Source organism: Phytophthora cinnamomi (assembly GCF_018691715.1).
Source record: "Phytophthora cinnamomi strain GKB4 chromosome Unknown Contig21, whole genome shotgun sequence".
NCBI lineage: Eukaryota > Oomycota > Peronosporomycetes > Peronosporales > Peronosporaceae > Phytophthora > Phytophthora cinnamomi.
Window position 1 is genome coordinate 529,944 of NW_027150954.1, and position 20,227 is coordinate 550,170.

The window sequence follows — 20,227 nt, forward strand, 5'->3', positions numbered from 1 at the left end:
ACCACGAACCCCTAACCGTTTAACAGATCGAGCCAATCGCAAGCGCTCAGACGCGTGCACGCGTCCGATTGCGCGTTGTTTACGCGAATCCCACGCGTACAATACGCGTATCGCACGCGTAAGATACGGAATGTTTGTGCGGCCGGCTGACCCTCTCCGGCGGCTAACGGCCAAGAACGCAAGAAGCCGCTCGAAGCATCACTTCCATGCAGGCCCTGCGCTCGTTGACCAGCGCCTCCGCGCGCGCCCTGCGCCCGCGCGCCGCCTGCGCCACTTCCACACGCGCCTTCGCCACGGACAAGCGCTACACGCCCGTGAACGAGGTGCCCGAGAGCGTGCTGGAGAACGTGCAGTCGGCCACGATCTTCTCGCCGGGCTTCGCCGTGCGCGGCGAGCTGGCGGCCGTCCAGGGCGCCAAGCCCGCGTACCTGGACGTGCAGGCCACGTCACCCACGGACCCGCGCGTGCTGGACGCCATGCTGCCGTACATGACGTACGCGTACGGCAACCCGCACTCGACCACGCACGAGTTCGGCTGGGACGCCGACAAGGCCGTGGAGCACGCGCGCGGCAGCGTGGCCGGCCTCATTGGCGCCAACGCCAAGGAGATCGTGTTCACGTCGGGCGCCACGGAGAGCAACAACGCCATCCTCAAGGGCATCGCCCACTTCACCCAGGCCAAGAAGAAGCACCTGATCACCACGCAGATCGAGCACAAGTGCGTGCTGGACTCATGCCGCGTGCTCGAGACCGAGGGCTTCGAGGTCACGTACCTGCCCGTGGGCACCAACGGCCTCGTGGACCTGGATCAGCTCAAGGCGGCCATCCGCCCGGACACGGCGCTCGTGTCCATCATCGCCGTGCACAACGAGATCGGCGTGCTGCAGCCGCTCAAGGAGATCGGCCAGATCTGCCGCGACCGCAAGGTCTTCTTCCACACGGACGCCGCGCAGATGCTCGGCAAGCTGCCGATCGACGTCAACGACATGAACATCGACGTCATGTCCATGTCGGGCCACAAGGTCTACGGCCCCAAGGGCATCGGCGCCATGTACGTGCGTCGCCGCCCGCGCGTTCGTCTCGAGCCGATCATCTCGGGTGGCGGCCAGGAGCGCGGGCTGCGCAGTGGCACCCTCGCCGCGCCGTTGGTGGTTGGCTTCGGCAAGGCCTGCGAGGTGGCCGCGCAGGAGATGGAGAACGACCACCGATGGGTGAGCTACCTCTCGGACAAGCTCTACCACGGCATCACGGACCGCATCGAGCACGTGGTGCTCAACGGCGACCTGGAGAAGCGGTACCCGGGCAACCTCAACCTGTCGTTCGCCTACGTGGAGGGCGAGAGTCTGCTCATGGCGCTCAAGAACATCGCCGTGTCCTCGGGCAGCGCTTGCACGAGCGCGTCGCTCGAGCCGTCGTACGTGCTGCGCGCCATCGGCGTGGGCGAGGACCTGGCGCACACGTCCATCCGCTTCGGCATCGGCCGTTTCACGACGGAGGCCGAGATCGACTACGCCGTGGAGCTGTGCGTCAAGCACGTCACGCGTCTGCGCGAGATGAGCCCCCTGTGGGAAATGGTGCAGGAGGGCATCGACCCCAACACGATCCAGTGGAGCCAGGACGCGCACTAAGGCGGCGGGCGGATACAGCAGTGGATAGCGAAGCAGCAGGCGAGAAGAGCGAGCTGATCTAGCCAGCGGCGAAACGGCGAGAGCACCGCCACCGAAACCAGCTAATAAACCCCTAGGACGTTTTGCCAGTTGTCGCACGCATCGGTCAAGTTGAACCGGTACATGTAATGCTTGACCTTTTCGTAGCCATCTTTCGTGCGGTCGTTGCCGTCACTGTCACATGCAGGTACAGGTACAACAACCTGATGAGGATCCTGGCGCGGCGAGCCCGTTGTCTCACCAAGACGACAACCGCCGTTACCGCGGGGCCACCGCAAAAGTTTGTCTCGCCACGCCAACGTTCGCCACGCCGCACCGGTCGAAACGCTGGTCATCGCAGCGAGAGCAGCGGCAGCGTTGCTGGCGCAGGTGGGATACTTGATTCTCTCGGCGTTGCTGGCAGCAACGCTCGGCGTTACTGCAGCCTGGTTGAGTCCCTGACCCTCGCGCAGCAGCTGGGCCTGGTCACCACCGCCGTCAGCGCTTTCGCGTCGCCTCGGAGCGCTGTCAATCAGCGGGGCATGACAAGCCTGCTTGGCTTGGCTCGCGGCCTGCGAGCGTACGACGGGCGTAAATTGAAGTTGCCCGTGCATGTCTTTGACGAGTGAGACAGATGAGTTAATGTGGATCTCACTATGGGGCTTCAATCACCGCCCGCAGTAGCCACAGCGAAAATCAGGCCCATGAGCTTGACGCCGGAGACTGCACCCTCGAGCAGCTCCGGCGTTACCTCCAAACCTCGGCCTTCCTTGCCTTCAAGCCGCTGGGCGCGCTGCTAATGGAGCTGCGGCGCGGCTATCGCCGGTGGCCGGACGCCGTCCAGATCCGAACCGAATTCAAATCCGGTCAATATTTATTGGGTTCGCGTGACACGCTGGGCTCACTCGCGTACTGTATGGGCTCTCCCAATCCCTTCGGTCACAGACGGTGGGACTTTCCGGCCCCGCCATTGGTCAGCGCCGCTTCGGCTGGTGATGCGGCAGCACGCTCTCCATGACGCTCGGCCATGGCGCGCTTCGAGCAGCGGCGGCGGCGAGGCCCTTTACCCGGATCGGCAGCCGTGCCGCTCCGCTCCGCTCGCCTCCGCTTTGCCCCGGACTCGCTCGAAGCTCGCGTTCCTCTCGGGGTGCTGGCAGCGGATAAGAAATGCATAGAGCGGGGAGGGTCCCGTTACGCGAGGAAAAACTCAGGGCGACCCTCCAGGGTTCGCGTTTCAACAACCTGCAGCGACAAGACCTGCAAAAAGCCCGAGAGCGCTGCTGGCCATCGCCGACGGCGCAGGCAGAGCGACCACCGCGTTACGCCGCTGCCGCAGGAAGATCGAGGCCCGGTACTCGGCGGGCATGTGGTTGCAGCGAGAATCCGCGCGGCCTCTTCCGACGTCGAGCTGCAACTCGACAACGGCATCAGATGCGGGGTTCACTTGCCTAAAGTATGGCGCCAGCCGTTACGGGCGCCCGGCTCCCCTTTCGCAGAGGTAGCAGTAATCGATACAAAAGCCAAGTGCTTTCGGCCGTTGGAAATCTATTCCGGCTGGCGATAAACTCCCACTGGCTCTCGCGGTGATGTCCATCCTCAGCATACAAACATCCATACTCGCTGCAGAGTCGGGGCATCCCGCTTTGAATTTTAAATAAAAGTCAGCGTAATTTACCGCCGGCGGGCGGGCGGCAGTCACCTGCCATTCCCGAAAAAGCCACGCGCCTCGCAAGCCCCCCAGCATACAAACATCAAGATGTACGCCAGCCCCCGGTATTCCCGACACCACGGCGGCAGCAGCAGCTACCAGACGCAGACGCAGCACTACACGTCCCCGTCCAAGTACAGCCACGCGCAGTACACGTCCCCGTCCAAGTACAGCGGCGGCTACGACGGCTACTCGTCGCCCGTGAAAGCCTCGGCCTACCAGCAGCAGCAGCACAACTACTACTCGTCCCCCAGCAGCCCCACGTACTACGGACAGCAGGAGTACTACAACTCGGGCGCGTCCACGGCCTCCTCGTCGTCGCAGGAAGGCCCGTTCTACGCGGATGAGCTGGACGAGCTTGACGACTACACCATGGGCATCGCCAGCCCGGACATGACGACGATCCCCACCGTGCCCACGCCCGTGAAGCTCAGCATCTACGAGATGGGCAAGACTCCGTCAGGAAGAGTCATGGTGACGCCCGGCAACCAGACCGTCGAGTTCTTCTCGTGCGCCGTCAACGCGCCGCTCTCGCGGTGTATGATGGTGCACGAGTAAACGCACAAGCGCAGAGGAAGTGAGTCGAGTCGGGTGTCGGCTGCATGATGGGGGCCCCCTTCCCACACGCCGCCACGCGTCGTCCGCACCTCGCGCTGCTCTGCTGCTTGTTGCTCTGCGTCGCCTTTGCCGCGGGTGTTCCCGAGAGAGAAGCTGATTTTATTTTATTACCTACCCTCCTTCGCGGAGGGGAGAGCCCAGCCGCCATTACGTGTACCATTATAAAGGCGAGTGGGCGCCCCTCACCCTGTACAAGAGATGAAGATGAATCGAAGGAGTGCAAGTAGTCAAAAGCCCCCCCCCCAACCTCCAACAAAACAACCAACTCCCCTTGAAGAAACCCCCGTCCAAAGCGCCGCACGTCCCCACCAAGTTGCAGAGCTGTGCTGTGTGCTCGCCGGACTTCGTGTGCGTGTGTGAGTGTGCCTCCGTGTGACCGTCGCGTGTATCTACGAACCTATCTAGCAACCCCCAGGCTCACCAAGCCTCCGCTTTTGTTGTAGAACTACCAAGTATATAGTACTATGATTGCCACTGATGAATATGAAGAAGAAGACGTCATATTGTCCCCCACATCAACCACTACAGCGTCTCGGCTTCCTACTCCTGCGTGGCGGTCTCGCTCTCCGTCTGCTTGGTGCTGGAGCCGTTACCATTGAGACGCTCCTCGGCCGCGACGCGCTCGAGCTCGTCGGCCACGGCGATGGCCTTGATGAGCGCGGCGATCCAGCCGTTCATCTCGTCGAGGCTGGAGGCCGCAAAGTGCAGCGGCTTCTTGGGGCTGCCGCCGCCCTTGCTGCTGTGCGTGAGGCGGAACTGGTGCGGCCGCTTGGGCTGCGAGCGGATGCGCAGCGTGTAGCCGCTGAGCTTGAACACGGCGGCGGGCGGCTCGCTGCCCGCCAGGTGCTCGGCCTGCGACGCGAACATGCCGAGCGAGCCCTTGCGCACCAGCAGCACGAAGAAGTACGAGTGCCACGTCTTGCGGTAGACCTTGGAGCCCTGGCCGTACGCGCCCTGCAGGAACTCGAGCGAGCCCAGGTGGATGGCCGCCGACGACGCGAGCGCCGACTCGGACGACGTCTCGCCGTTGTCGGTGCTGCTGTCGTCCGGGTTGGCCGGGCCCTCGGAGCTCTCGTCCTTGGTCGGGAGCGGCACCGTGGCCTCGCGCACCTGGTCGCCGCTGCTGGTGAGCGAGCTGCGGCGGGCGGCCTCGCCGATCTCGTCGAAGCACGTGGCGCACACGCGCTGGCGCTTGCCCGTGGGCTCCGAGAACACGCGCAGCGGCACCGTGTGGGGCGAGCACACGGCGCAGACCAGGTTCAGGCAGCGGCGGCACTGTTGATCATAGAGCTCCGTTAGCAACGGAAGACATCAGCGCTCGAGGCGGACGTGACTCACGTGGTGACGGCGGTTGAGGAAGGTGAAGGCCTCGTGACACACGGAGCAGCTATCGCTGCAGTCGTCGGGCGTCCACGTTCGCTGCAGCGGCAGACACAGCAGCACAACGCAATGCATGAGTCCGGAATATCTTCCACGGCTCGCTCCGTCGACCGTACCAGCAGCGCTCCATCCCAACTCGGAGGCGACTGCCACTGCGGCAGCACGTCCTCCACGACGCGGATGTACTCGCGTTGAGCCTCCTCGGGCGACATGTCGCCGAGCTTCTGCCACAGCTTCCTGCTCGCAACGACAACGACATGAGCGGAACGAACGACAATGGAGCTCTACACTAGGAGGTCTGTCTCCGTTATCCTACAGCTTGGAGTCGTCGCCAGCGACGAACTGGCAGCAGGGGAAGCCCAGCACGCCCGAGGCGCTCCTCTTGGGGTTGAACTCCTCGTACTTCTTGGAGCCGCGCAGGGCGTCGCACGAGCCCACGAGCGCCTGCTGCTTGAAGGCCCACAGGCGGTTGGCCGTGGACTGCTGCTGGAAGACCCAGAGGCGGGGCGACACCGACATGGGGTCCTTGTCGAGCCGCGAGAGCACCACGGCCACGAAGTGCTCGGCCTGCAGGAAGGTTTCCTCCGTGGTGCTGCCCCCTGGGGGCTGCTCCGGCGCCAGCGGCGTGTACACGCGAAGCATGCTCGCTACGTGAGACTGAAGGGGAGGCTACGCTGGACTAAGCTGGACTAAGCGACCCTCGAAGATCGAAACTGGCTCAAAATTGACACGGCCACTTCAACTTGTATCTGCTGTTGTTTGTATTTGGTCTATCTGCTGTCTCGGGGTGGCGGTGCTCTCTACTCGAAGGCGTAGTTGGGGTGCACTGTTAAATACCGGTGCTGCTTCTTGGCGTCTTCCTCCTCGGGCGACAGCTTCTTGGCGCGCTTCTTGGCCTTCTTCTTGTCCTGCTCGTCGTCTTCCATGCTCTTGTCTTCCTCTTCCTCCTCGTCTTCCATGTCCACGACGGACAGGATTTTGTCCTGCAGCAGCTTGTCGATCACGGAGCAGATCATCTGCTTCTCACGCGAGAGTTGCGCCTCCGACGTGATGTCCTGCGACGACAGGTACCATGTCACGAGCTCACCCTGCAGCACGCCGGTCGCCTCCTCCTCGTAGTAATCGTCCTCTTTCTCCTTCTGCTCACCTTCTCCGCTCACCGCAGCCTGCGCTCGGATCGCGTCGCGGGCGAGCTTGGCGCTCATCGCCTCCTCTTCCTTTTCACGGATGAACCGACCGATGGCCTTTTGGATCCTCGCGAAGCGCTCAAACGAGAGTGAAGACGACGAAGTCGAGCCCTGCTTGGGCTTGGATGGAGTGCCGTTCGTAGCAGCACTAGCAGACGAAGAATCACCATTAGCAGTGCCATTAGCAGCGCCATTTTGACCACCTCCACCTCCGCTTCCACCGTCATTATCGTCGTCATCCCCGTCATTGTCACCACCGCCACCGCCACCTCCGCTGTGATCGTCGCCATTGTCTTCACTCTCAACTCCTACGGGAACAGGCATCTCCAGTTCTACGTTCTGCGTGTCGACGTGGATGATCGACTTGCTCAGTAACCGGTACGCTTCTTGGACATGCGAGACTAGCACGGTGTCCATGAGGTCGAGTCTGGCCAGGGCCTCCGACAAACGGATCATGGACTCCAGCTGACGCACGGTGATACGGTACGCAATGTTGGTCTGGCCATTGCTCACTACGTCATTCTCGCGAAGGCTTCGGTAGCACGCCACCATCATGCGCTTGGCTTCCGGGGTAATCACCGGGTTTAGCGTGCGCGCAAACTTGATATAACGCTTAAGGTCTTCTTCGCTGTAAGCCCCGGTCTCCGTCGCCTCAACCTGCAGCTCGCTTGGCATATGAATATTCACGATGTGCTCCGCAATCTTCTGGTCCGTAACTTCGTCGCCGTCGTCCAGGATAACGAAAAACAGGTCAAAACGCGACATAATGGGCGCCGAGATATTCACATTATACTTGAGCGTCTTTGTTTTGTCGTATCGACCGTTGTACGGGTTCGCTGCTGCGAGAATACTCGTGCGCGCGTTTAGCGTGGCCTGAATACCAGCCTTCGTAATCGAGATAGTCTGCTGCTCCATAGCCTCGTGAATCGCGACCTGGTCCATCGGGTCCATCTTGTCGAACTCGTCGATACAACAAATACCGTTATCCGCCAGCATAAGAGCACCGGCCTCCACGCAGTAGTCTCCACTGTCTGCATCACGCGTCACCGAGGCCGTAAGACCTGCAGCTGAACTTACTTTTCCCGACGCGTAGATTGCGCGTGGCAAGAATCCAACGATATATTTCAGGAACTGCGACTTCGCCGTTGACGGATCTCCGACAATACAGACGTTGATATCGCCACGTAACTTGATACCTTCCAGTGTCTTCTTGTGCACACCACCAAAGAGCATGAGCAAAATTCCCTTGCGAATCTCGTCATGGCCATAGACCGACGGGCAAATGGACTTGGCCATCTTCAAGTACCGATCCGGGTCCTGCTGCATATCACGGATCGATGCCAGCTCTTCATCACTGAATTCCTGCAGAGCTGCTTCACCGCCATCTTCTCCCTCTGCACCATCCTCGTTAAACTCGCTGCGAATGGAGATGCTGTTGAAGCGCTGCTCCATGGTCTGCACACTACACGCCAGGAAGCACGTCTTGTACGTAAGCTCTCTCACACCGAGCGCCTTGAGACCGCGCACGCCTTCTCCTTCCATTCCCTGCGTACTGTTCTCTCCTCCACGTCGTGGTCGCTGGCCGTTGTTGCGAGTAGCAACCGCATTCTCTCCTCCAGCACGAGCAAACTTGGACACATCGGGCACCACGATCAGCGTACCCGTAAATACAACACGGTCGCCGGCCTTGGCCTGCTCGACGTTTTCGTGCCTCAAGATGACGTCGATCGATCTGGGCATACTGCCGGCGGGGATCTCGTCGCTGTTCTCCTGAACCTTGACGCGCTGCCAGTCCACGAACACCGACTTCTCGGTGTTGAGCTCCCACGAGAACGTGTTGGGGCAGTACGGGTTCTGGCACTTGACCGGCTCGCTGTAGCGGAACTGCTGCTCCACTCCGGTGGTGTCTCCGCCGCAGTCGGTGCACGTGAAAGCCCCGAACAGCAGCTCCGGCCGCACCTCGGACGTCCTGGTCACGGTCCCGGAGAAGGACAGCAGCTCGCCGATGCTCCTGGTCCTGAGGTCCCGAATACTGTTCGGAGCAAACCATAATTTAGTCCCCGTCCTAAAAAATCCTTAAAAAATCCTTTAAAATCCTAACAATATCTTACTGCGACACGTGCTGGAAGTTGTAAAAGTTGACGAAGAACTCGCGCTGCGTCTTGTTGGCGTCCTCGTTGACCGTGTAAGCCGCGTCCTCGAGGCGGATGAACTCGAAGACGCTGCGCCGCAGGTACGGCTCCCAGCGGTAGTACTGGGCCTGCAAGGCCTGCGCCAGGTCCGGGTCGAACTCCAGCACGTGCGAGAAGTCCACGAACAGCGACGACGTCTCCGTGTTGCGCATGACCTCGGCCTGCTGGCTGTAGTTGATCTTGGGCGGCGCGCCCTCGTCCTGCATGGCCTCGTCCGCGTCCTGCTGCCCGTAGCCGCACAGGAACTGCAGGAAGCGCGTCTTCACGGCCTCCGCCGTCGCGTCCACCAGCAGCTCCACGGGCGCCGCGCCAGGGTTCAGCGCCGCCGTCGCACCGCCGCGCCCGCGCTTGGCGCCCACGCCCGGGCCTCCGCCAGCGGCGTTGCCTCCTGCCTGCATTGTTAGATTAGGTTAGGACCAGCGATAGGACCAAACAAAAAATCCCGCCAAAAACGATCGGATAGTTGTGTATCGAACACTAAGTTGTAAGTTGGACGGCGGAAAGTTACAACTTAGTGTGTTGTACATAATGCACTGGATGACCAGTTTTTTGTATGTGGTTTGATTACATACCTTCAACTTTGGTGCGTGAACGACAGGATAGTTTTCATACGGTTATTTGCTGCGGTGGGAAGTGCTGGGTGCTACCGGATTGTGGCAAAAGGTGCGGGTCGAGCCGGATGCAGTATGGGACTTGCTGCTGTCAGATCTTAGCCTAACGTACAGTCGCGTACTGTGGATCTTGCTGATTCGAACAGCATGGTGGCACCCAGCGGCGCGTCTAGCAATCCTAGCGGGTTTCACACACACGTTATCAGGTGGGCGGCACTGTCCTCCAGACCCGACTCCTGCAGTGCGCGGCAATGACGCCTCCTGGACATTTACATGACTCACGATATCATACAGTGCACAGCAACGCTGATATCTTTTTCGTTGACGTGGCACTGCGACTGAAGTTTGATTTAGCTTGGTTTTACCTCCATGAAGAAACGTACATGTACGTATGCTGCCTCGGTGGGGCTCGCAAAAGTTCCACCCCCAAGTTTTCCTCGCCTGTGGCTCAAGCAATCTCACCTCACGTCTCCCATATTAGTGGTGAGTGACCTCACTGTGCGAATTCTGCTTGCTAGCCCGGGCTCGGCGACGCCATTCTGCGCGCGACCTGGAGCTCTCGTCGAGAGCGAGAGCGAGAGCCTTTCGGTCCTTTTTCGCGAGTAATAACGCTCTGATGCGCTTTGCTCCATTGCTGCACCGTCTGCAGTGTTGTTGAAGCGAACGCGTCAAGGGTCTTGGACAGCCTTGACAAGGCTGTCCAGCATGACCAGCGCACTCATCTGCGCATGACTGTGTATCGACAGTTTGCACTCCCTGGCGCCAGCGCATTTATCCACTGCAAGCCCTCGCGAAATTAGGCCACCAGGGAACAGCGCGCGCCGCCAAGCGAAAGAAAGACACTGCCCCACGGTGGAGTCCACCCCCCGCATATACAATGCCTTCAAATCGGCGTGAGCGCCAAATATTCACAAACACAAAAACAATCAGCTGCGCGACGCTGGCGACGCCAGCGGCGTGTGGCCACCGCGCAGTGTAAACCAGCAGTTTACCCTCTCGAGTCCACAGAGATATCAACCTCGCTTTGAGAGCACGGGCAGCGGATCTTCCAGCAAGCGGAAGCTCTCTCTCATCAATCGCGTCCGTAAGCTGTCCAAAAACCGGCGGTTCAAAGTAGTACATGTATTGCCAGAGGCAGGCAACGGAACTTGGCCGTCGTCCAGTAGCGTGTACATGCCTGTATCAGTGGAATCTGCAGCACAGGCGTGCGCTCAGCATTACATGCATTGAATTGAACTTATTCAGCGCGGTAGAAAGCAGCAGCTGGCAGGACTCGAAATTGACTGTAGAAATCATGGTCGCAGGGGTGAGGCTTCGCACTGAGCGCAAAGTGAGCTGTCACCGGCCTGTCAAGCGGGCTCCACTTCCCAATCTTGTGGATAGACTGCAGGTCTCTTGTCATGCACGACAGCGTGCCGAGACGTGCCCTGACTCGTTACATGTACACCCAGGACTGGCTCACCTTGTGCCCGGCACGACGGACCATCATCTTCGCGTGGAAAGCTGCGCAGTGTATTACAGGGAGCAATAACGACCAGGGCCTCTCGTCTCACAACAGTAATGTGTATATGTAGTCGTGGCCGCTAACGCTCGCAATGATACTGTAGCAATCCGTCTCGTGCACTCGGTGCCTACACTTGAGCCGCGCCCGTGCGCACTCTCTTTGCCCGGTCATCCGAGCATGTGTGCGCGCGGGGTTGCTAGTACATGTAGTAATACTATGCTGTAACTTACTTCTCGCCGCGAGGTGAAATGCTCGGGTACATGTGTACGTGTACGTGTAGCATTACACTGCACCGCCTCCAAAGCCTGCTCGGCACTCTGCACCGCACTAGCCTCTCGGCGCTGCTTGCAGCTCGGTGCTCGGACGGGGACGCGAGGTGCCTCGGGTCGAGGCGCTGCCCATTTCTGCTGCGGGAGCTGTCCACCGACGCCACAACACCGCACCTTCCACTTAGCCTGTCCCTTTCTGCTTCCTGCCCGAGACGCGAGTCGTGTCGCCCGAGCGTGCTATGCACGACTCGCCATGCCCGCGATGAGGATCCCAGTCGTCTTGATGCAACCTAAGTGGGCCGCCGTCGTCGATCCGGAGGCACGAAGCGGGACGCGCATCCCCAACCATTTAAAAATCTGCCGCGAGGAGCACGCCACGCTTTGGTGCAGGAGCTTCAAATCCATCGGAGACCATGGGCGGCAAGAAGCGCTTCGTGATGAACCCGTTCCCGTCGATGGAGCTGTCGCCCGGTGACAAGGCGCAGCTGCAGAAGACGGCCAACGGCTTCCTGGCCGAGTGCCTGCAGTCGTACGAGCTGTACCTCAAGGACGGTGGTCGCCAGGTGGACGAGCGTCGCTGGAAACCGCTCAAGGCGCGGGAGAACCTGCGGCTGTATCTGGAGCGCGAGGTGCGCACCACCACGGATGGCAACCACTCCATGATGAACGAGGCGTCCGAGCAGGCCGGCACGCCCGTCTCGCTTTGCGTCGGCACGATGCAGGGCACGCTGGACGATGTCGTGTTTGGCACGGTGAGCACCACATCCGAGGACATGTGCTTCAACGCCACGTACGTGGACGAGCTCACCGGAGCCGCCGTGCTGGCCGCCGTGGTGGAGCCCACGATCGAGGAGCCGCTGCAGACGCTGGCGTTGAAGTGGCAGGAGCTGGACCTGCTGCTGCACTCGAACAAGCGCGACTTCGTGTTCATGGAGGCCACGGGCTTCACCCACCTGGCGAACGGCGAGCGCGTCGGCTACCGCCTCATGTACTCGATCGGCTTCCCGCAGACGCCGGAGCTGCCGAACCGCGTGCGAGCGACCGTCAACGTCTTCTTCCTGTTCCGCCAGGAGCACGATCAGTGCGTCGAGCTGTACGCGTCGGGCGTCGTGGCCAACGGCTCGAGCGTCGAGTCGTTCCTGGTGACCGCGTCCGCCATGAAGTTCTTCACGGCGCTCAAGTTCGCGCACTGCGGCGAGATGAAGAAGCTCACGTGGCTCATGCACCGCCGCTACGCGCTGGACAAGCAGCGCGGCGCGCCCATCGGCGAGGGCGAGTGCGTTAATTGCGGCATCCCCATCAGCTCCAAGATCTTCGGCAAGTTCGGACGCTCGCGCGACTCGTGCAAGCTGTGCCACCGCCTCGTGTGCGGCACGTGCCGCGTCAAGAAGCGTCTGAACTTCGTGACGCTCGAGATGACGTTCGAGGAGCGCAAGACGGCCTTCTGTCCCTCGTGCATCAAGGAGGCCTTTGACATTAACACAGCCGACGCCGCACGCGCCCAGCTCACGGGTACCAACTCGCAGTACGCCTTCCACTCGGGCACGGACTACTCGTTCGCGTCCTCGTCCGACTCGGAGCGCACTGCGTAAGCTCTCCGTCGGACACATAACAAAGAACCTCCTCCCTCCCCGTCTAATCTGTACAATGCGTCGATAAAAAGTTCCGAGCACAAGTCAAAAGTACATACATGTAGTTGAAGGCAACTTCAACCCCTGCAGTTTTTTTTTCAGCGAATCGTCGCGTCGCTAGTCGAATTTCTGCGATTGGCCAAAAACCGGACTGTGCCATTTTCCCTGATCCGGACGCGGCACATTCCTGATCCGGACGTCAACGACCGACACTGAGCCCGTTACCAACGCACCACGTCCGGGTGTCTTCCGACTCCCACGCAGCGCAGCTCAGCCTCCCCAACAACACTCAGTCCCCAAGCAGCCAGCCAAGTCACACTACCAGCGCCTTATTGCCTTAAAATAGCTCTTGGCGGTTGAGTCGCGGCTATAAATAGCCTCCGTGTCAAATCTGAACTTTTCGTCCCATTCACTTGACAAGATACGCATATCATATCGCTTGGCCATGCCAGCGTGGGGCCCCAGTCCGTTCGGCCCGCTGCAGCTCTCGGTGGAGGACGCCACGAGTCTGGGCGAGATCGCGCGCGTGTTCGTGCAGGACCACATGCGCAGCTACGAGAAGTACCTGTACGAGGACCAGCGCCGGCTCGACGAGCGCCGCTGGAAACCCACGAAGCAGCGCGACGGCGTGCGCGTGTACGTGGAGCACCCGCTCAAGGAGCGACGCAAGGCCGGTGTCGCCACGCAGGACGAGCTGGAGCGCGAGTACCGCCACCAGCTGCAGCGCACGACCGCGGGCGAGAAGGTGACGGCGGCGGCCGCCGCGTCGTTGGCGGACCTGCCGCTGCTGCTGGCCGTGGGGACCATCGCCGGCACACTGGACGACGCCATGTACGGCGCGGTCAACTCGACGCTGAAGGCCATGCGGGTCAAGTCCTCGTACGTGGGGGACAACATGGCGGACGGGGCCGTGCTCACCAGCATCGTCGAGCCGACGGCCGACGACCCGTTCCACTCGCTCACGGTCAAGTGGATGGAGAACGAACAGCTGCAGGTGCTGAAACCGGTCGTAAAGAATCGGGACTTTGTGTACTTGGAGGTGACGGGGCTCGCGGAGCTGGACACGGGCGAACGCGTGGGGTATCACTTGCTGCACTCGGTGAACTTCCCGCAAGCCCCAGAGCTGGAAGGGCGAGTGCGCGCGAATTTGTCTGTGGGCGCGTTGTACCGTCAAGAGCGTGAGGGCCTAGTGGACGTGTACGTTCGAGCCATTTTGAACCCGAGTGGTAGTATTATCCGCTCGCTTGTGGTGAGGTCGGTCGCGGATGCCATCATCTCTGTGACGGAGATTGCAGAGTGCGCTCAGAAAAAGAAGCTGGCGTGGTTAGCGAAGACTTCTCGTGAAGCGCGTCGCCAACGAGTCATGCAAAATGCCGTTGCGGCTGTGGTGGAAGCCAACAGGGTTAATTCTCCTGGAGCGCAATCCACCGTGACCACAACAACGTCCAGCACCGCCACAACTCGCCCCAGCGTTCCGCTCACAGTGATCTCAGAGGTTCTGGGTCCTGTCCCTGCAGTGGCCAGTACGATGGAGAAATGCACGTCGTGCCAGAAGCGATCGACCCATAGAACTCATTCCGGCAGCTTGGCGAATACGTACGACAAGCGTCTAGACCGGGATCGCTGCAAGTTGTGCTACCGATTTGTCTGCTCGTCGTGTCGGGTGAAGCACAAACTCACCTTCGTCAAACCCCAAGGCGAACTTCTTCGACGTGATTTGCGCTTCTGTGGTCGCTGCGTGGATCGTGCCAGAGCGGCCGACACGCTGACTATTGCAAGCGAGGAGTTGGCATCTGGAGAAATGTTTGCTGAATTCTACCAGAGTTTGAGCCCGATATCGGGTGAATCCAGCGGCCGTGGCGGCAACACCATGGGCATGTGAAGAGGGGCGAAAGTAAGGTAATATCTATTGTTTTTTCCCACTTGGATGCATGTCCTTATAAATTTATGGTCTGGTAAGTATATCGAGCGATTCAAAGCTACCCTGTCGTGCTCTAGCTCGGGCAGATAGCCTCAGGCGTCTTGTGGCACAACGCTGGGTTGATTGCTACCGTCGCAGGCAGGCTGGTGAAGATCAAGGGGTTGTTGCCGACAGTGCTGGAGATTTCAAGTCGGTAGGAGCCGTACGAGCCGTGGGTGCGGCAAGTGTAAAGCTCGGGAGGATAATCGGCCTTAGTTTTGCCGGCAAGCGCGTCATCCCCACTCGCGCCGGTCGGTGCAATTGCCAGAGTGTACGATCCTTTCTTGAGGAAGGTTTGCATGAACGGGTCGCGGTAGCTCACAGAGCCATCGTTATATCCGTCGTCAGCCTGGACATCGTCGATGGAGAATACGGGATCTGAGTCTCCATCAGCGAAGAGGTAAAGCATTGCGTCCAGGTACGTAGCCTGGCAGTCTCCGTTCAGATCGTAGAAGGTGTCGTTGTCCGCAATCTCAACCGAGAGTATGTCGAACGAGATGTCCGTGTCGCTGGCCAACGTAAACTTCACGGAGTCGATGCTGACGTAGCTCGAAGCAAGGATGATAGCACCATTCATCGTCAGGCGTGACGTTAGAGGCAACGCAGCCTCAGGGGCTGGTGGGGTGTATGCCGGAAATCGCTCAGCGTTGGCTGCCGGGTCTAAACCGTCGTCAACACCGTCGAAGTCAGCCACATTGATGCCGTTCGCTGTCAAGTCAGCAATAATGCTCTTCGCTGGAATACCCGTGTTCGCGCACATTTCACCACAGTGGTGCAGGGCGATGACACCGTGATCCGCGAAGGAGATCACAGGCGACCCCGAAGAACCGCTCTGTGTATCGCCAGTATACGAGTAGCCCACCGTGCCACAAGAGCTAGCACTCAAGCTAAGCAACGCCACGTTGTTGTTGTAGTCATCGACCATCGCGATTCGCTTCCCCTCGTACAGCGGGTGCTGCGGAATATACACCTGCTCACCCACCACTCCGTCGCGCGTCTTCAATCGCAAGTAGCCGTACGTTTGAGCAGCCTGCGCTCCACCCGACGGCAACTTCAACAGCGCGTAGTCGAGCTCTTCGTCAGCGTGAATAAGGTCGACACTCACCGCAACGGTATCTCCCGGACATGCCCCCCACGATTCACAGGAAACGCTGTCACTACACACGTTAGCTTCTGCCATGAATTCCACCGTGGTGCCACTTGCCTCGTCGTCTGTGGACACGCAGTGGTAATTGGTCATGATGTGTCCCTGGTTTCCGAGCAACCAAGCAGTACAACCGGCTGAAGCACCCGGACCTTTCGGAATCAGCAGACGAGCAACGGATCGAGCAGCCAAGAATGCAGTGCGGGTGGCGTTGTCGTAGTAGTAGCAAACGGCCTCCTTGGTGTTGTCAAAAGCGCAAATGGACTCGTCAGTGGCCACAATCGGGTTATCGTTGTCCATGAGGATGTAGTCGTACGAGTCGATGACGAAACCAAAGCATGTCACGTCGCTGTCAGTCACGCTGAAAGTGTCTGCGATGAGGTCAGCATCAACTTCGGTGGTGTTGGGGCTGCCCTTGTTGCGGTAGAACTCAAGACGGAATTCCTTCGTGAGAAGAGGCTGGGCCAGAACGTCGTCGTACATCTGGCCGCTCGGGTAGCTTGTCGAAAGGTTGATCGTGCGATCCGGGGTGTCGAATCCTTCCACTGCGCGGAGCACAACGGAGACACCGCGCGGCATCCAAAGTTTGCTGAAGTGGAGCGCCACGTAGGCATACCCTGTGCCCTTCGTCAGCGTGAACGACCGGAACGGTGTCGCGCTACCTGGTGTTGCACTGTCGAATGCCACCTCAAACTCCGGGCAGCCCATGCCAATGTTCACGGCTCGAAGTCTGGAGTCCGTGGAGTTCGAAGTAGCCGAAATCGTTCCGGAGCCGTCGACGTAGACCGGCGCGGTTGTTGTCGTGGCGCCATTCGTATCGTCCGCGTCCATCGTATTGAACAGTGAGCTGCGCAGGCTGGAGTTTTTGTCGGTGGGGTTGACAGCATTAGTCGTCATCAGTAGCAGGACGATCAAGCCCGTCAGACCCATTGCGCGATAGCGTCGCTCGTTCCCATCGCTTGGAGGCGTGTCGTCGTCCAGTCGGTGGTGCGTCGTCGCCACTATGACATCGTGCATTCCTCAGGCGTTGGCTGGGGGTGGCTGCTTGACCGATGTATGGGAATTTGGCGAGTGAATTGATTGTCGGGGCGGCGGCTTTCGCGATTTCTCGTGCATTAGTTGACCATCAGCATCAACACATTCCAATCCAGCGAAGCAAGCAGGCTTGAAACTTGCAATAACGCTAGATCTGGCTACACCTCTATGAATAGGAGGGCAAGATAAGCAGAAGTGCATCTCGAGGACGATGAGTGCCGCTTAACTATTTTCGTGTGTCATGGTGTCCCAGGCCATTGAAGGCTAGAAATGCCGATCAACTTCCTCGACGTCCGATGTTGGATCGTGGGTGAGTTTTTCGATCCGTTGTCCTGCACTAAGAATGCATCTTATCCTCGAGCACGCCAGGTCTACATGTATTTGCGGCTGTTGATTCAAAGATCTATTTGCGTTGCCACAAACTAAAACTGCTGAAAGCAGACGAACACAGCTCGTCCTGTGAGAATCATGCTCCGCAGTCCAAGATGGTTTCCTTTGCACGTTAACTGCAGTCAAACTTATCGAGTCTTGCACACCATCGAAAGGCGGGTATGACATGCAATGGTAGAAACGAAGGCGTCGCGGCGGTGTGAGATCTTTGCCCGGTCAGCCCGCTTGACGTACGTGTCGGCTCTTTGCCCCACCGAAACTGGTGGACCTTTGGAGCGTGGGAACTGGTCCACAGCCTGACCTGACGAACCAAGTTTCGCAGCCGTTGCCCTTGGCTATGGCAAAGCCGCGCGACTAGCCTAGAGAGAGCTTTGTGCTTAATCGGATGATCTACACGTTATGCTTCAGGTTGACTCGCCACATGACTTGAGGCCGTTTCGAAGCCGCAATGCGTGATGCTCATCTGCTGAGCACTGCTACATGTACATCCTGTCGCACCGAGACTCAGATGGATACACGTGCCTTTGCGAGCAGATACCATGCCACCTCAGCCGCTTCAGCCAGACACCTTCACTGCCGACCAGAATGGAGTGTTCGAGGAAGGCGAGCCGCAGATACACTTGAAGGCAGTCGGACCGACTGTCGGTCAGGTTTCTAGTTGAAGTGGACCCTGCTGGAAGATCGGTATTACTGTACCGTATCAGCGGATGGCATTCACGACTCGGAATGCACTCTTTGCCACGACGCCAAGGCTTGGTTCGCCCCCGCAATGCTTCGAGGCAGCAACGCCACACCAACTCAACGCTCGCAGCTCTTTGCCTGTCCCGGGAACACTCAGGTACGTTCACCCAAGCTGGAGGAAAACGTGGCTGATCATGTGCGAAAGTCGGGCGACTTGATGCAGAGTTGACCGATGCATGAAACCACGCGGCCACGCAGGATACATGGGCTGTTTGACGGATCCAAAGCTCCGAAGCAGACGACCACCTACCTACACATCCTTGTTTTCCTTCGACAGGAGCGGGAGTGGATGCTCCCATTTCTCAACTTCCACCGTCGTGGGCATCTGTCATCGACGATGGCGATTCCCTCGAGTCCATTCGGGCCTCTGCATTTGTCGTGTACCGACACCGCGTGGCTGCAAGAGCTCGTGAGGCTGCTTGTGCATGAACATGTGCTGGGCTACGAGAAGTTCGTGCACCAGGACCAGCGACTTCTGGACCCAACGCAATGGAAGCGGAACACGCAGCGTGACAACCTGCAGGTGTTCTGCCAGCAGCCAATACTGCAACGGAAGAATAGCAGTGCCGGCGAACGGGGGTCAAGACGAAGACTGTTCAAGGCCCGTCGAGACACCGAGGTGGGCGCTGCACTGGCCGAAATGCCGACTCTGCTGCTGGTTGGCACAATCAAAGGCTCGCTCAACGACGTCATGTACGGCGTCCTGAACCCGACTGCGGACTCCATGCGGGTCAAGTCTTCCTACGTGGGGGACAAGTTCGCCAGCTGTGCCGTGCTGGCGACCATCGAGAGGCCGACGCCGAGCGACCCGTTCCGCTCGCACACGTTGAAGTGGTTCGAGGGCGACCACCCTTACATCTTCCGCCCCATTGTCAAGAACCGCGACTTCGTGTTCATGGAAGCAACAGGTATCATTCAACTCGCTGGTGGCGATCGGGTAGGCTACCACGTGATGCACTCGGTGACGTTCCCGGGGGCTCGAGAGATGAACGGCAACATCCGAGCGCACATGGCGGTGTGCGCGTTCTATCGACAACTCAGTGACGGCGTTGTCGAGGTTTTCACGAAAACCACGGCCAACCCGGGCGGCCAGGTCGCGCCGGCGATCGCAGTCAAGTACGGCGCGACGGCGCTGCTCTCCGCTCAGAACCTGGTGGATTGCGCGCAGGCGAAAAAGCTCGCCTGGGCTGTATCAAGCCGCGCACGTTCCGCTTCAACGACCAGTACATGTAGCAGCAGCAGTTCAATTAGCTCCAGCGGCAGGAGCACGACGCCCACGCGAGAATTTCGCGCAGACAGCGGCGGCGTCTGCTTCAACTGCGGCGAAAGCACCTCTCTACTCAGCAGAAGCGCCGTGTGCACGCTTTGTACGCGTCCGATCTGCGCGGCCTGCAGGGTCAAGAAATCGCTGCGCTCCGTTGCGTGGACGGGAGGCGTAACCAAGCACAAGATGAAATTCTGCGGTCCGTGTGCCACCGAGGCCATGCGTCTGGACGCCCAGGCGCTCGCCTGCGAGGAATTCGGTGCAGACCGTCCTGCACAGCGCCACTCGAATCACAGGAACCGACTAACGGCTCATCTGGAAGGACTAACCGCGTCCGACCCGAACGTTGTAGTGCTTCGGCCGAGCGCGCTCAGCTCTTGAAGCGTAGCCACCTAAGTTTATTTGCAATGGATGTCTGCGTATGTACACCGTCACGTCGGGAAGCGGTAAACGCGTGACGTTGGTTCCACACGAAGATTTGCGTGCCTCCGCATCGAAAGCACGCGTGACCAGGCAGAGCAGCGGCGTGTGGTTCATTTGACATGGGTGAACTGGTCTTACGTCGGTATACATGTACACGGTACACTCACTGCGAGTTCTGTTCGCACTGACTCGGTTCCCGAGGTGGAGGGAATCCTCCGACTCGGAGTCCCCGAAAGGGATCTGCTGCCATGTTGATGCTTTTTTGAGAGTCTTCCGAGTCTCTCTTACAAGTTGTAGACTACGAGTTGGTCCAGTTGCTGCCAATCTCGCGGGAAAAGCGTCAAGTTCGCCTCGCCTGCTGCTTCGCATGGAGAGCAAACTGCCGGTTCAGTACTCGTCTGCTATCCCCGAACTCCCGCGTTCCACATGGGCCCATTCCAGCTTTGACCTCGGACTTGGCGGCTTCGGTGCGGATCAACTCGACCAACAGAATGTCTGATGGTGCGAGTCCGTTCCTGCCACTC

At 59.5% G+C, this 20,227-nt stretch overlaps 8 protein-coding genes across 10 annotated transcripts; 5 read left to right on the top strand and 3 right to left on the bottom strand.

Annotated features, from left to right (window-relative positions):
- Positions 1 to 206: 206 nt before the first annotated feature.
- IUM83_03526 (Cysteine desulfurase IscS) lies at positions 207 to 1,215 on the top strand (the record flags this gene model as incomplete). Its single annotated transcript, XM_067927533.1, has 2 exons — positions 207 to 1,051; positions 1,188 to 1,215. 2 exons carry the CDS (start codon positions 207 to 209, stop codon positions 1,213 to 1,215), a joined length of 873 nt encoding a protein of 290 aa, XP_067795395.1.
- Positions 1,216 to 3,402: 2,187 nt separating this feature from the next.
- IUM83_03527 (P-type ATPase (P-ATPase) Superfamily) lies at positions 3,403 to 3,912 on the top strand (the record flags this gene model as incomplete). Its single annotated transcript, XM_067927534.1, has 1 exon — positions 3,403 to 3,912. The coding sequence occupies one exon, from the start codon at positions 3,403 to 3,405 to the stop codon at positions 3,910 to 3,912; it is 510 nt and encodes a 169-aa protein (XP_067795236.1).
- A 600-nt stretch (positions 3,913 to 4,512) lies between these two features.
- On the bottom strand, positions 4,513 to 5,994 carry IUM83_03528 (Vacuolar protein sorting-associated protein 27; the record flags this gene model as incomplete). Its single annotated transcript, XM_067927535.1, has 4 exons — positions 4,513 to 5,247; positions 5,311 to 5,391; positions 5,469 to 5,589; positions 5,669 to 5,994. 4 exons carry the CDS (start codon positions 5,992 to 5,994, stop codon positions 4,513 to 4,515), a joined length of 1,263 nt encoding a protein of 420 aa, XP_067795240.1.
- Positions 5,995 to 6,152: 158 nt separating this feature from the next.
- Positions 6,153 to 9,129, bottom strand: IUM83_03529 (DNA replication licensing factor mcm6; the record flags this gene model as incomplete). Of its 3 annotated transcripts, XM_067927537.1 has the most annotated exons (3): positions 6,153 to 6,659; positions 6,852 to 8,571; positions 8,651 to 9,129. In XM_067927537.1, 3 exons carry the CDS (start codon positions 9,127 to 9,129, stop codon positions 6,153 to 6,155), a joined length of 2,706 nt encoding a protein of 901 aa, XP_067795399.1. The 3 variants fall into 3 exon arrangements, with proteins under 3 accessions (XP_067795399.1, XP_067795398.1, XP_067795400.1); XM_067927538.1 differs by having other exon boundaries at positions 6,153 to 8,556; XM_067927536.1 differs by having other exon boundaries at positions 6,153 to 8,571.
- A 2,399-nt stretch (positions 9,130 to 11,528) lies between these two features.
- Positions 11,529 to 12,707, top strand: IUM83_03530 (FYVE-FINGER-CONTAINING RAB5 EFFECTOR PROTEIN RABENOSYN-5-RELATED; the record flags this gene model as incomplete). The annotated part of the gene is made up of 1 exon (XM_067927539.1): positions 11,529 to 12,707. One exon carries the CDS (start codon positions 11,529 to 11,531, stop codon positions 12,705 to 12,707), a length of 1,179 nt encoding a protein of 392 aa, XP_067795169.1.
- Positions 12,708 to 13,191: 484 nt separating this feature from the next.
- On the top strand, positions 13,192 to 14,153 carry IUM83_03531 (uncharacterized protein; the record flags this gene model as incomplete). Its single annotated transcript, XM_067927540.1, has 2 exons — positions 13,192 to 13,941; positions 14,148 to 14,153. The coding sequence occupies 2 exons, from the start codon at positions 13,192 to 13,194 to the stop codon at positions 14,151 to 14,153; spliced, it is 756 nt and encodes a 251-aa protein (XP_067795246.1).
- Positions 14,154 to 14,740: 587 nt separating this feature from the next.
- IUM83_03532 (WRKY transcription factor 19) lies at positions 14,741 to 16,867 on the bottom strand (the record flags this gene model as incomplete). Its single annotated transcript, XM_067927541.1, has 1 exon — positions 14,741 to 16,867. One exon carries the CDS (start codon positions 16,865 to 16,867, stop codon positions 14,741 to 14,743), a length of 2,127 nt encoding a protein of 708 aa, XP_067795305.1.
- A 1,486-nt stretch (positions 16,868 to 18,353) lies between these two features.
- IUM83_03533 (uncharacterized protein) lies at positions 18,354 to 19,661 on the top strand (the record flags this gene model as incomplete). The annotated part of the gene is made up of 1 exon (XM_067927542.1): positions 18,354 to 19,661. The coding sequence occupies one exon, from the start codon at positions 18,354 to 18,356 to the stop codon at positions 19,659 to 19,661; it is 1,308 nt and encodes a 435-aa protein (XP_067795235.1).
- Between the last annotated feature and the right edge of the window lie 566 nt (positions 19,662 to 20,227).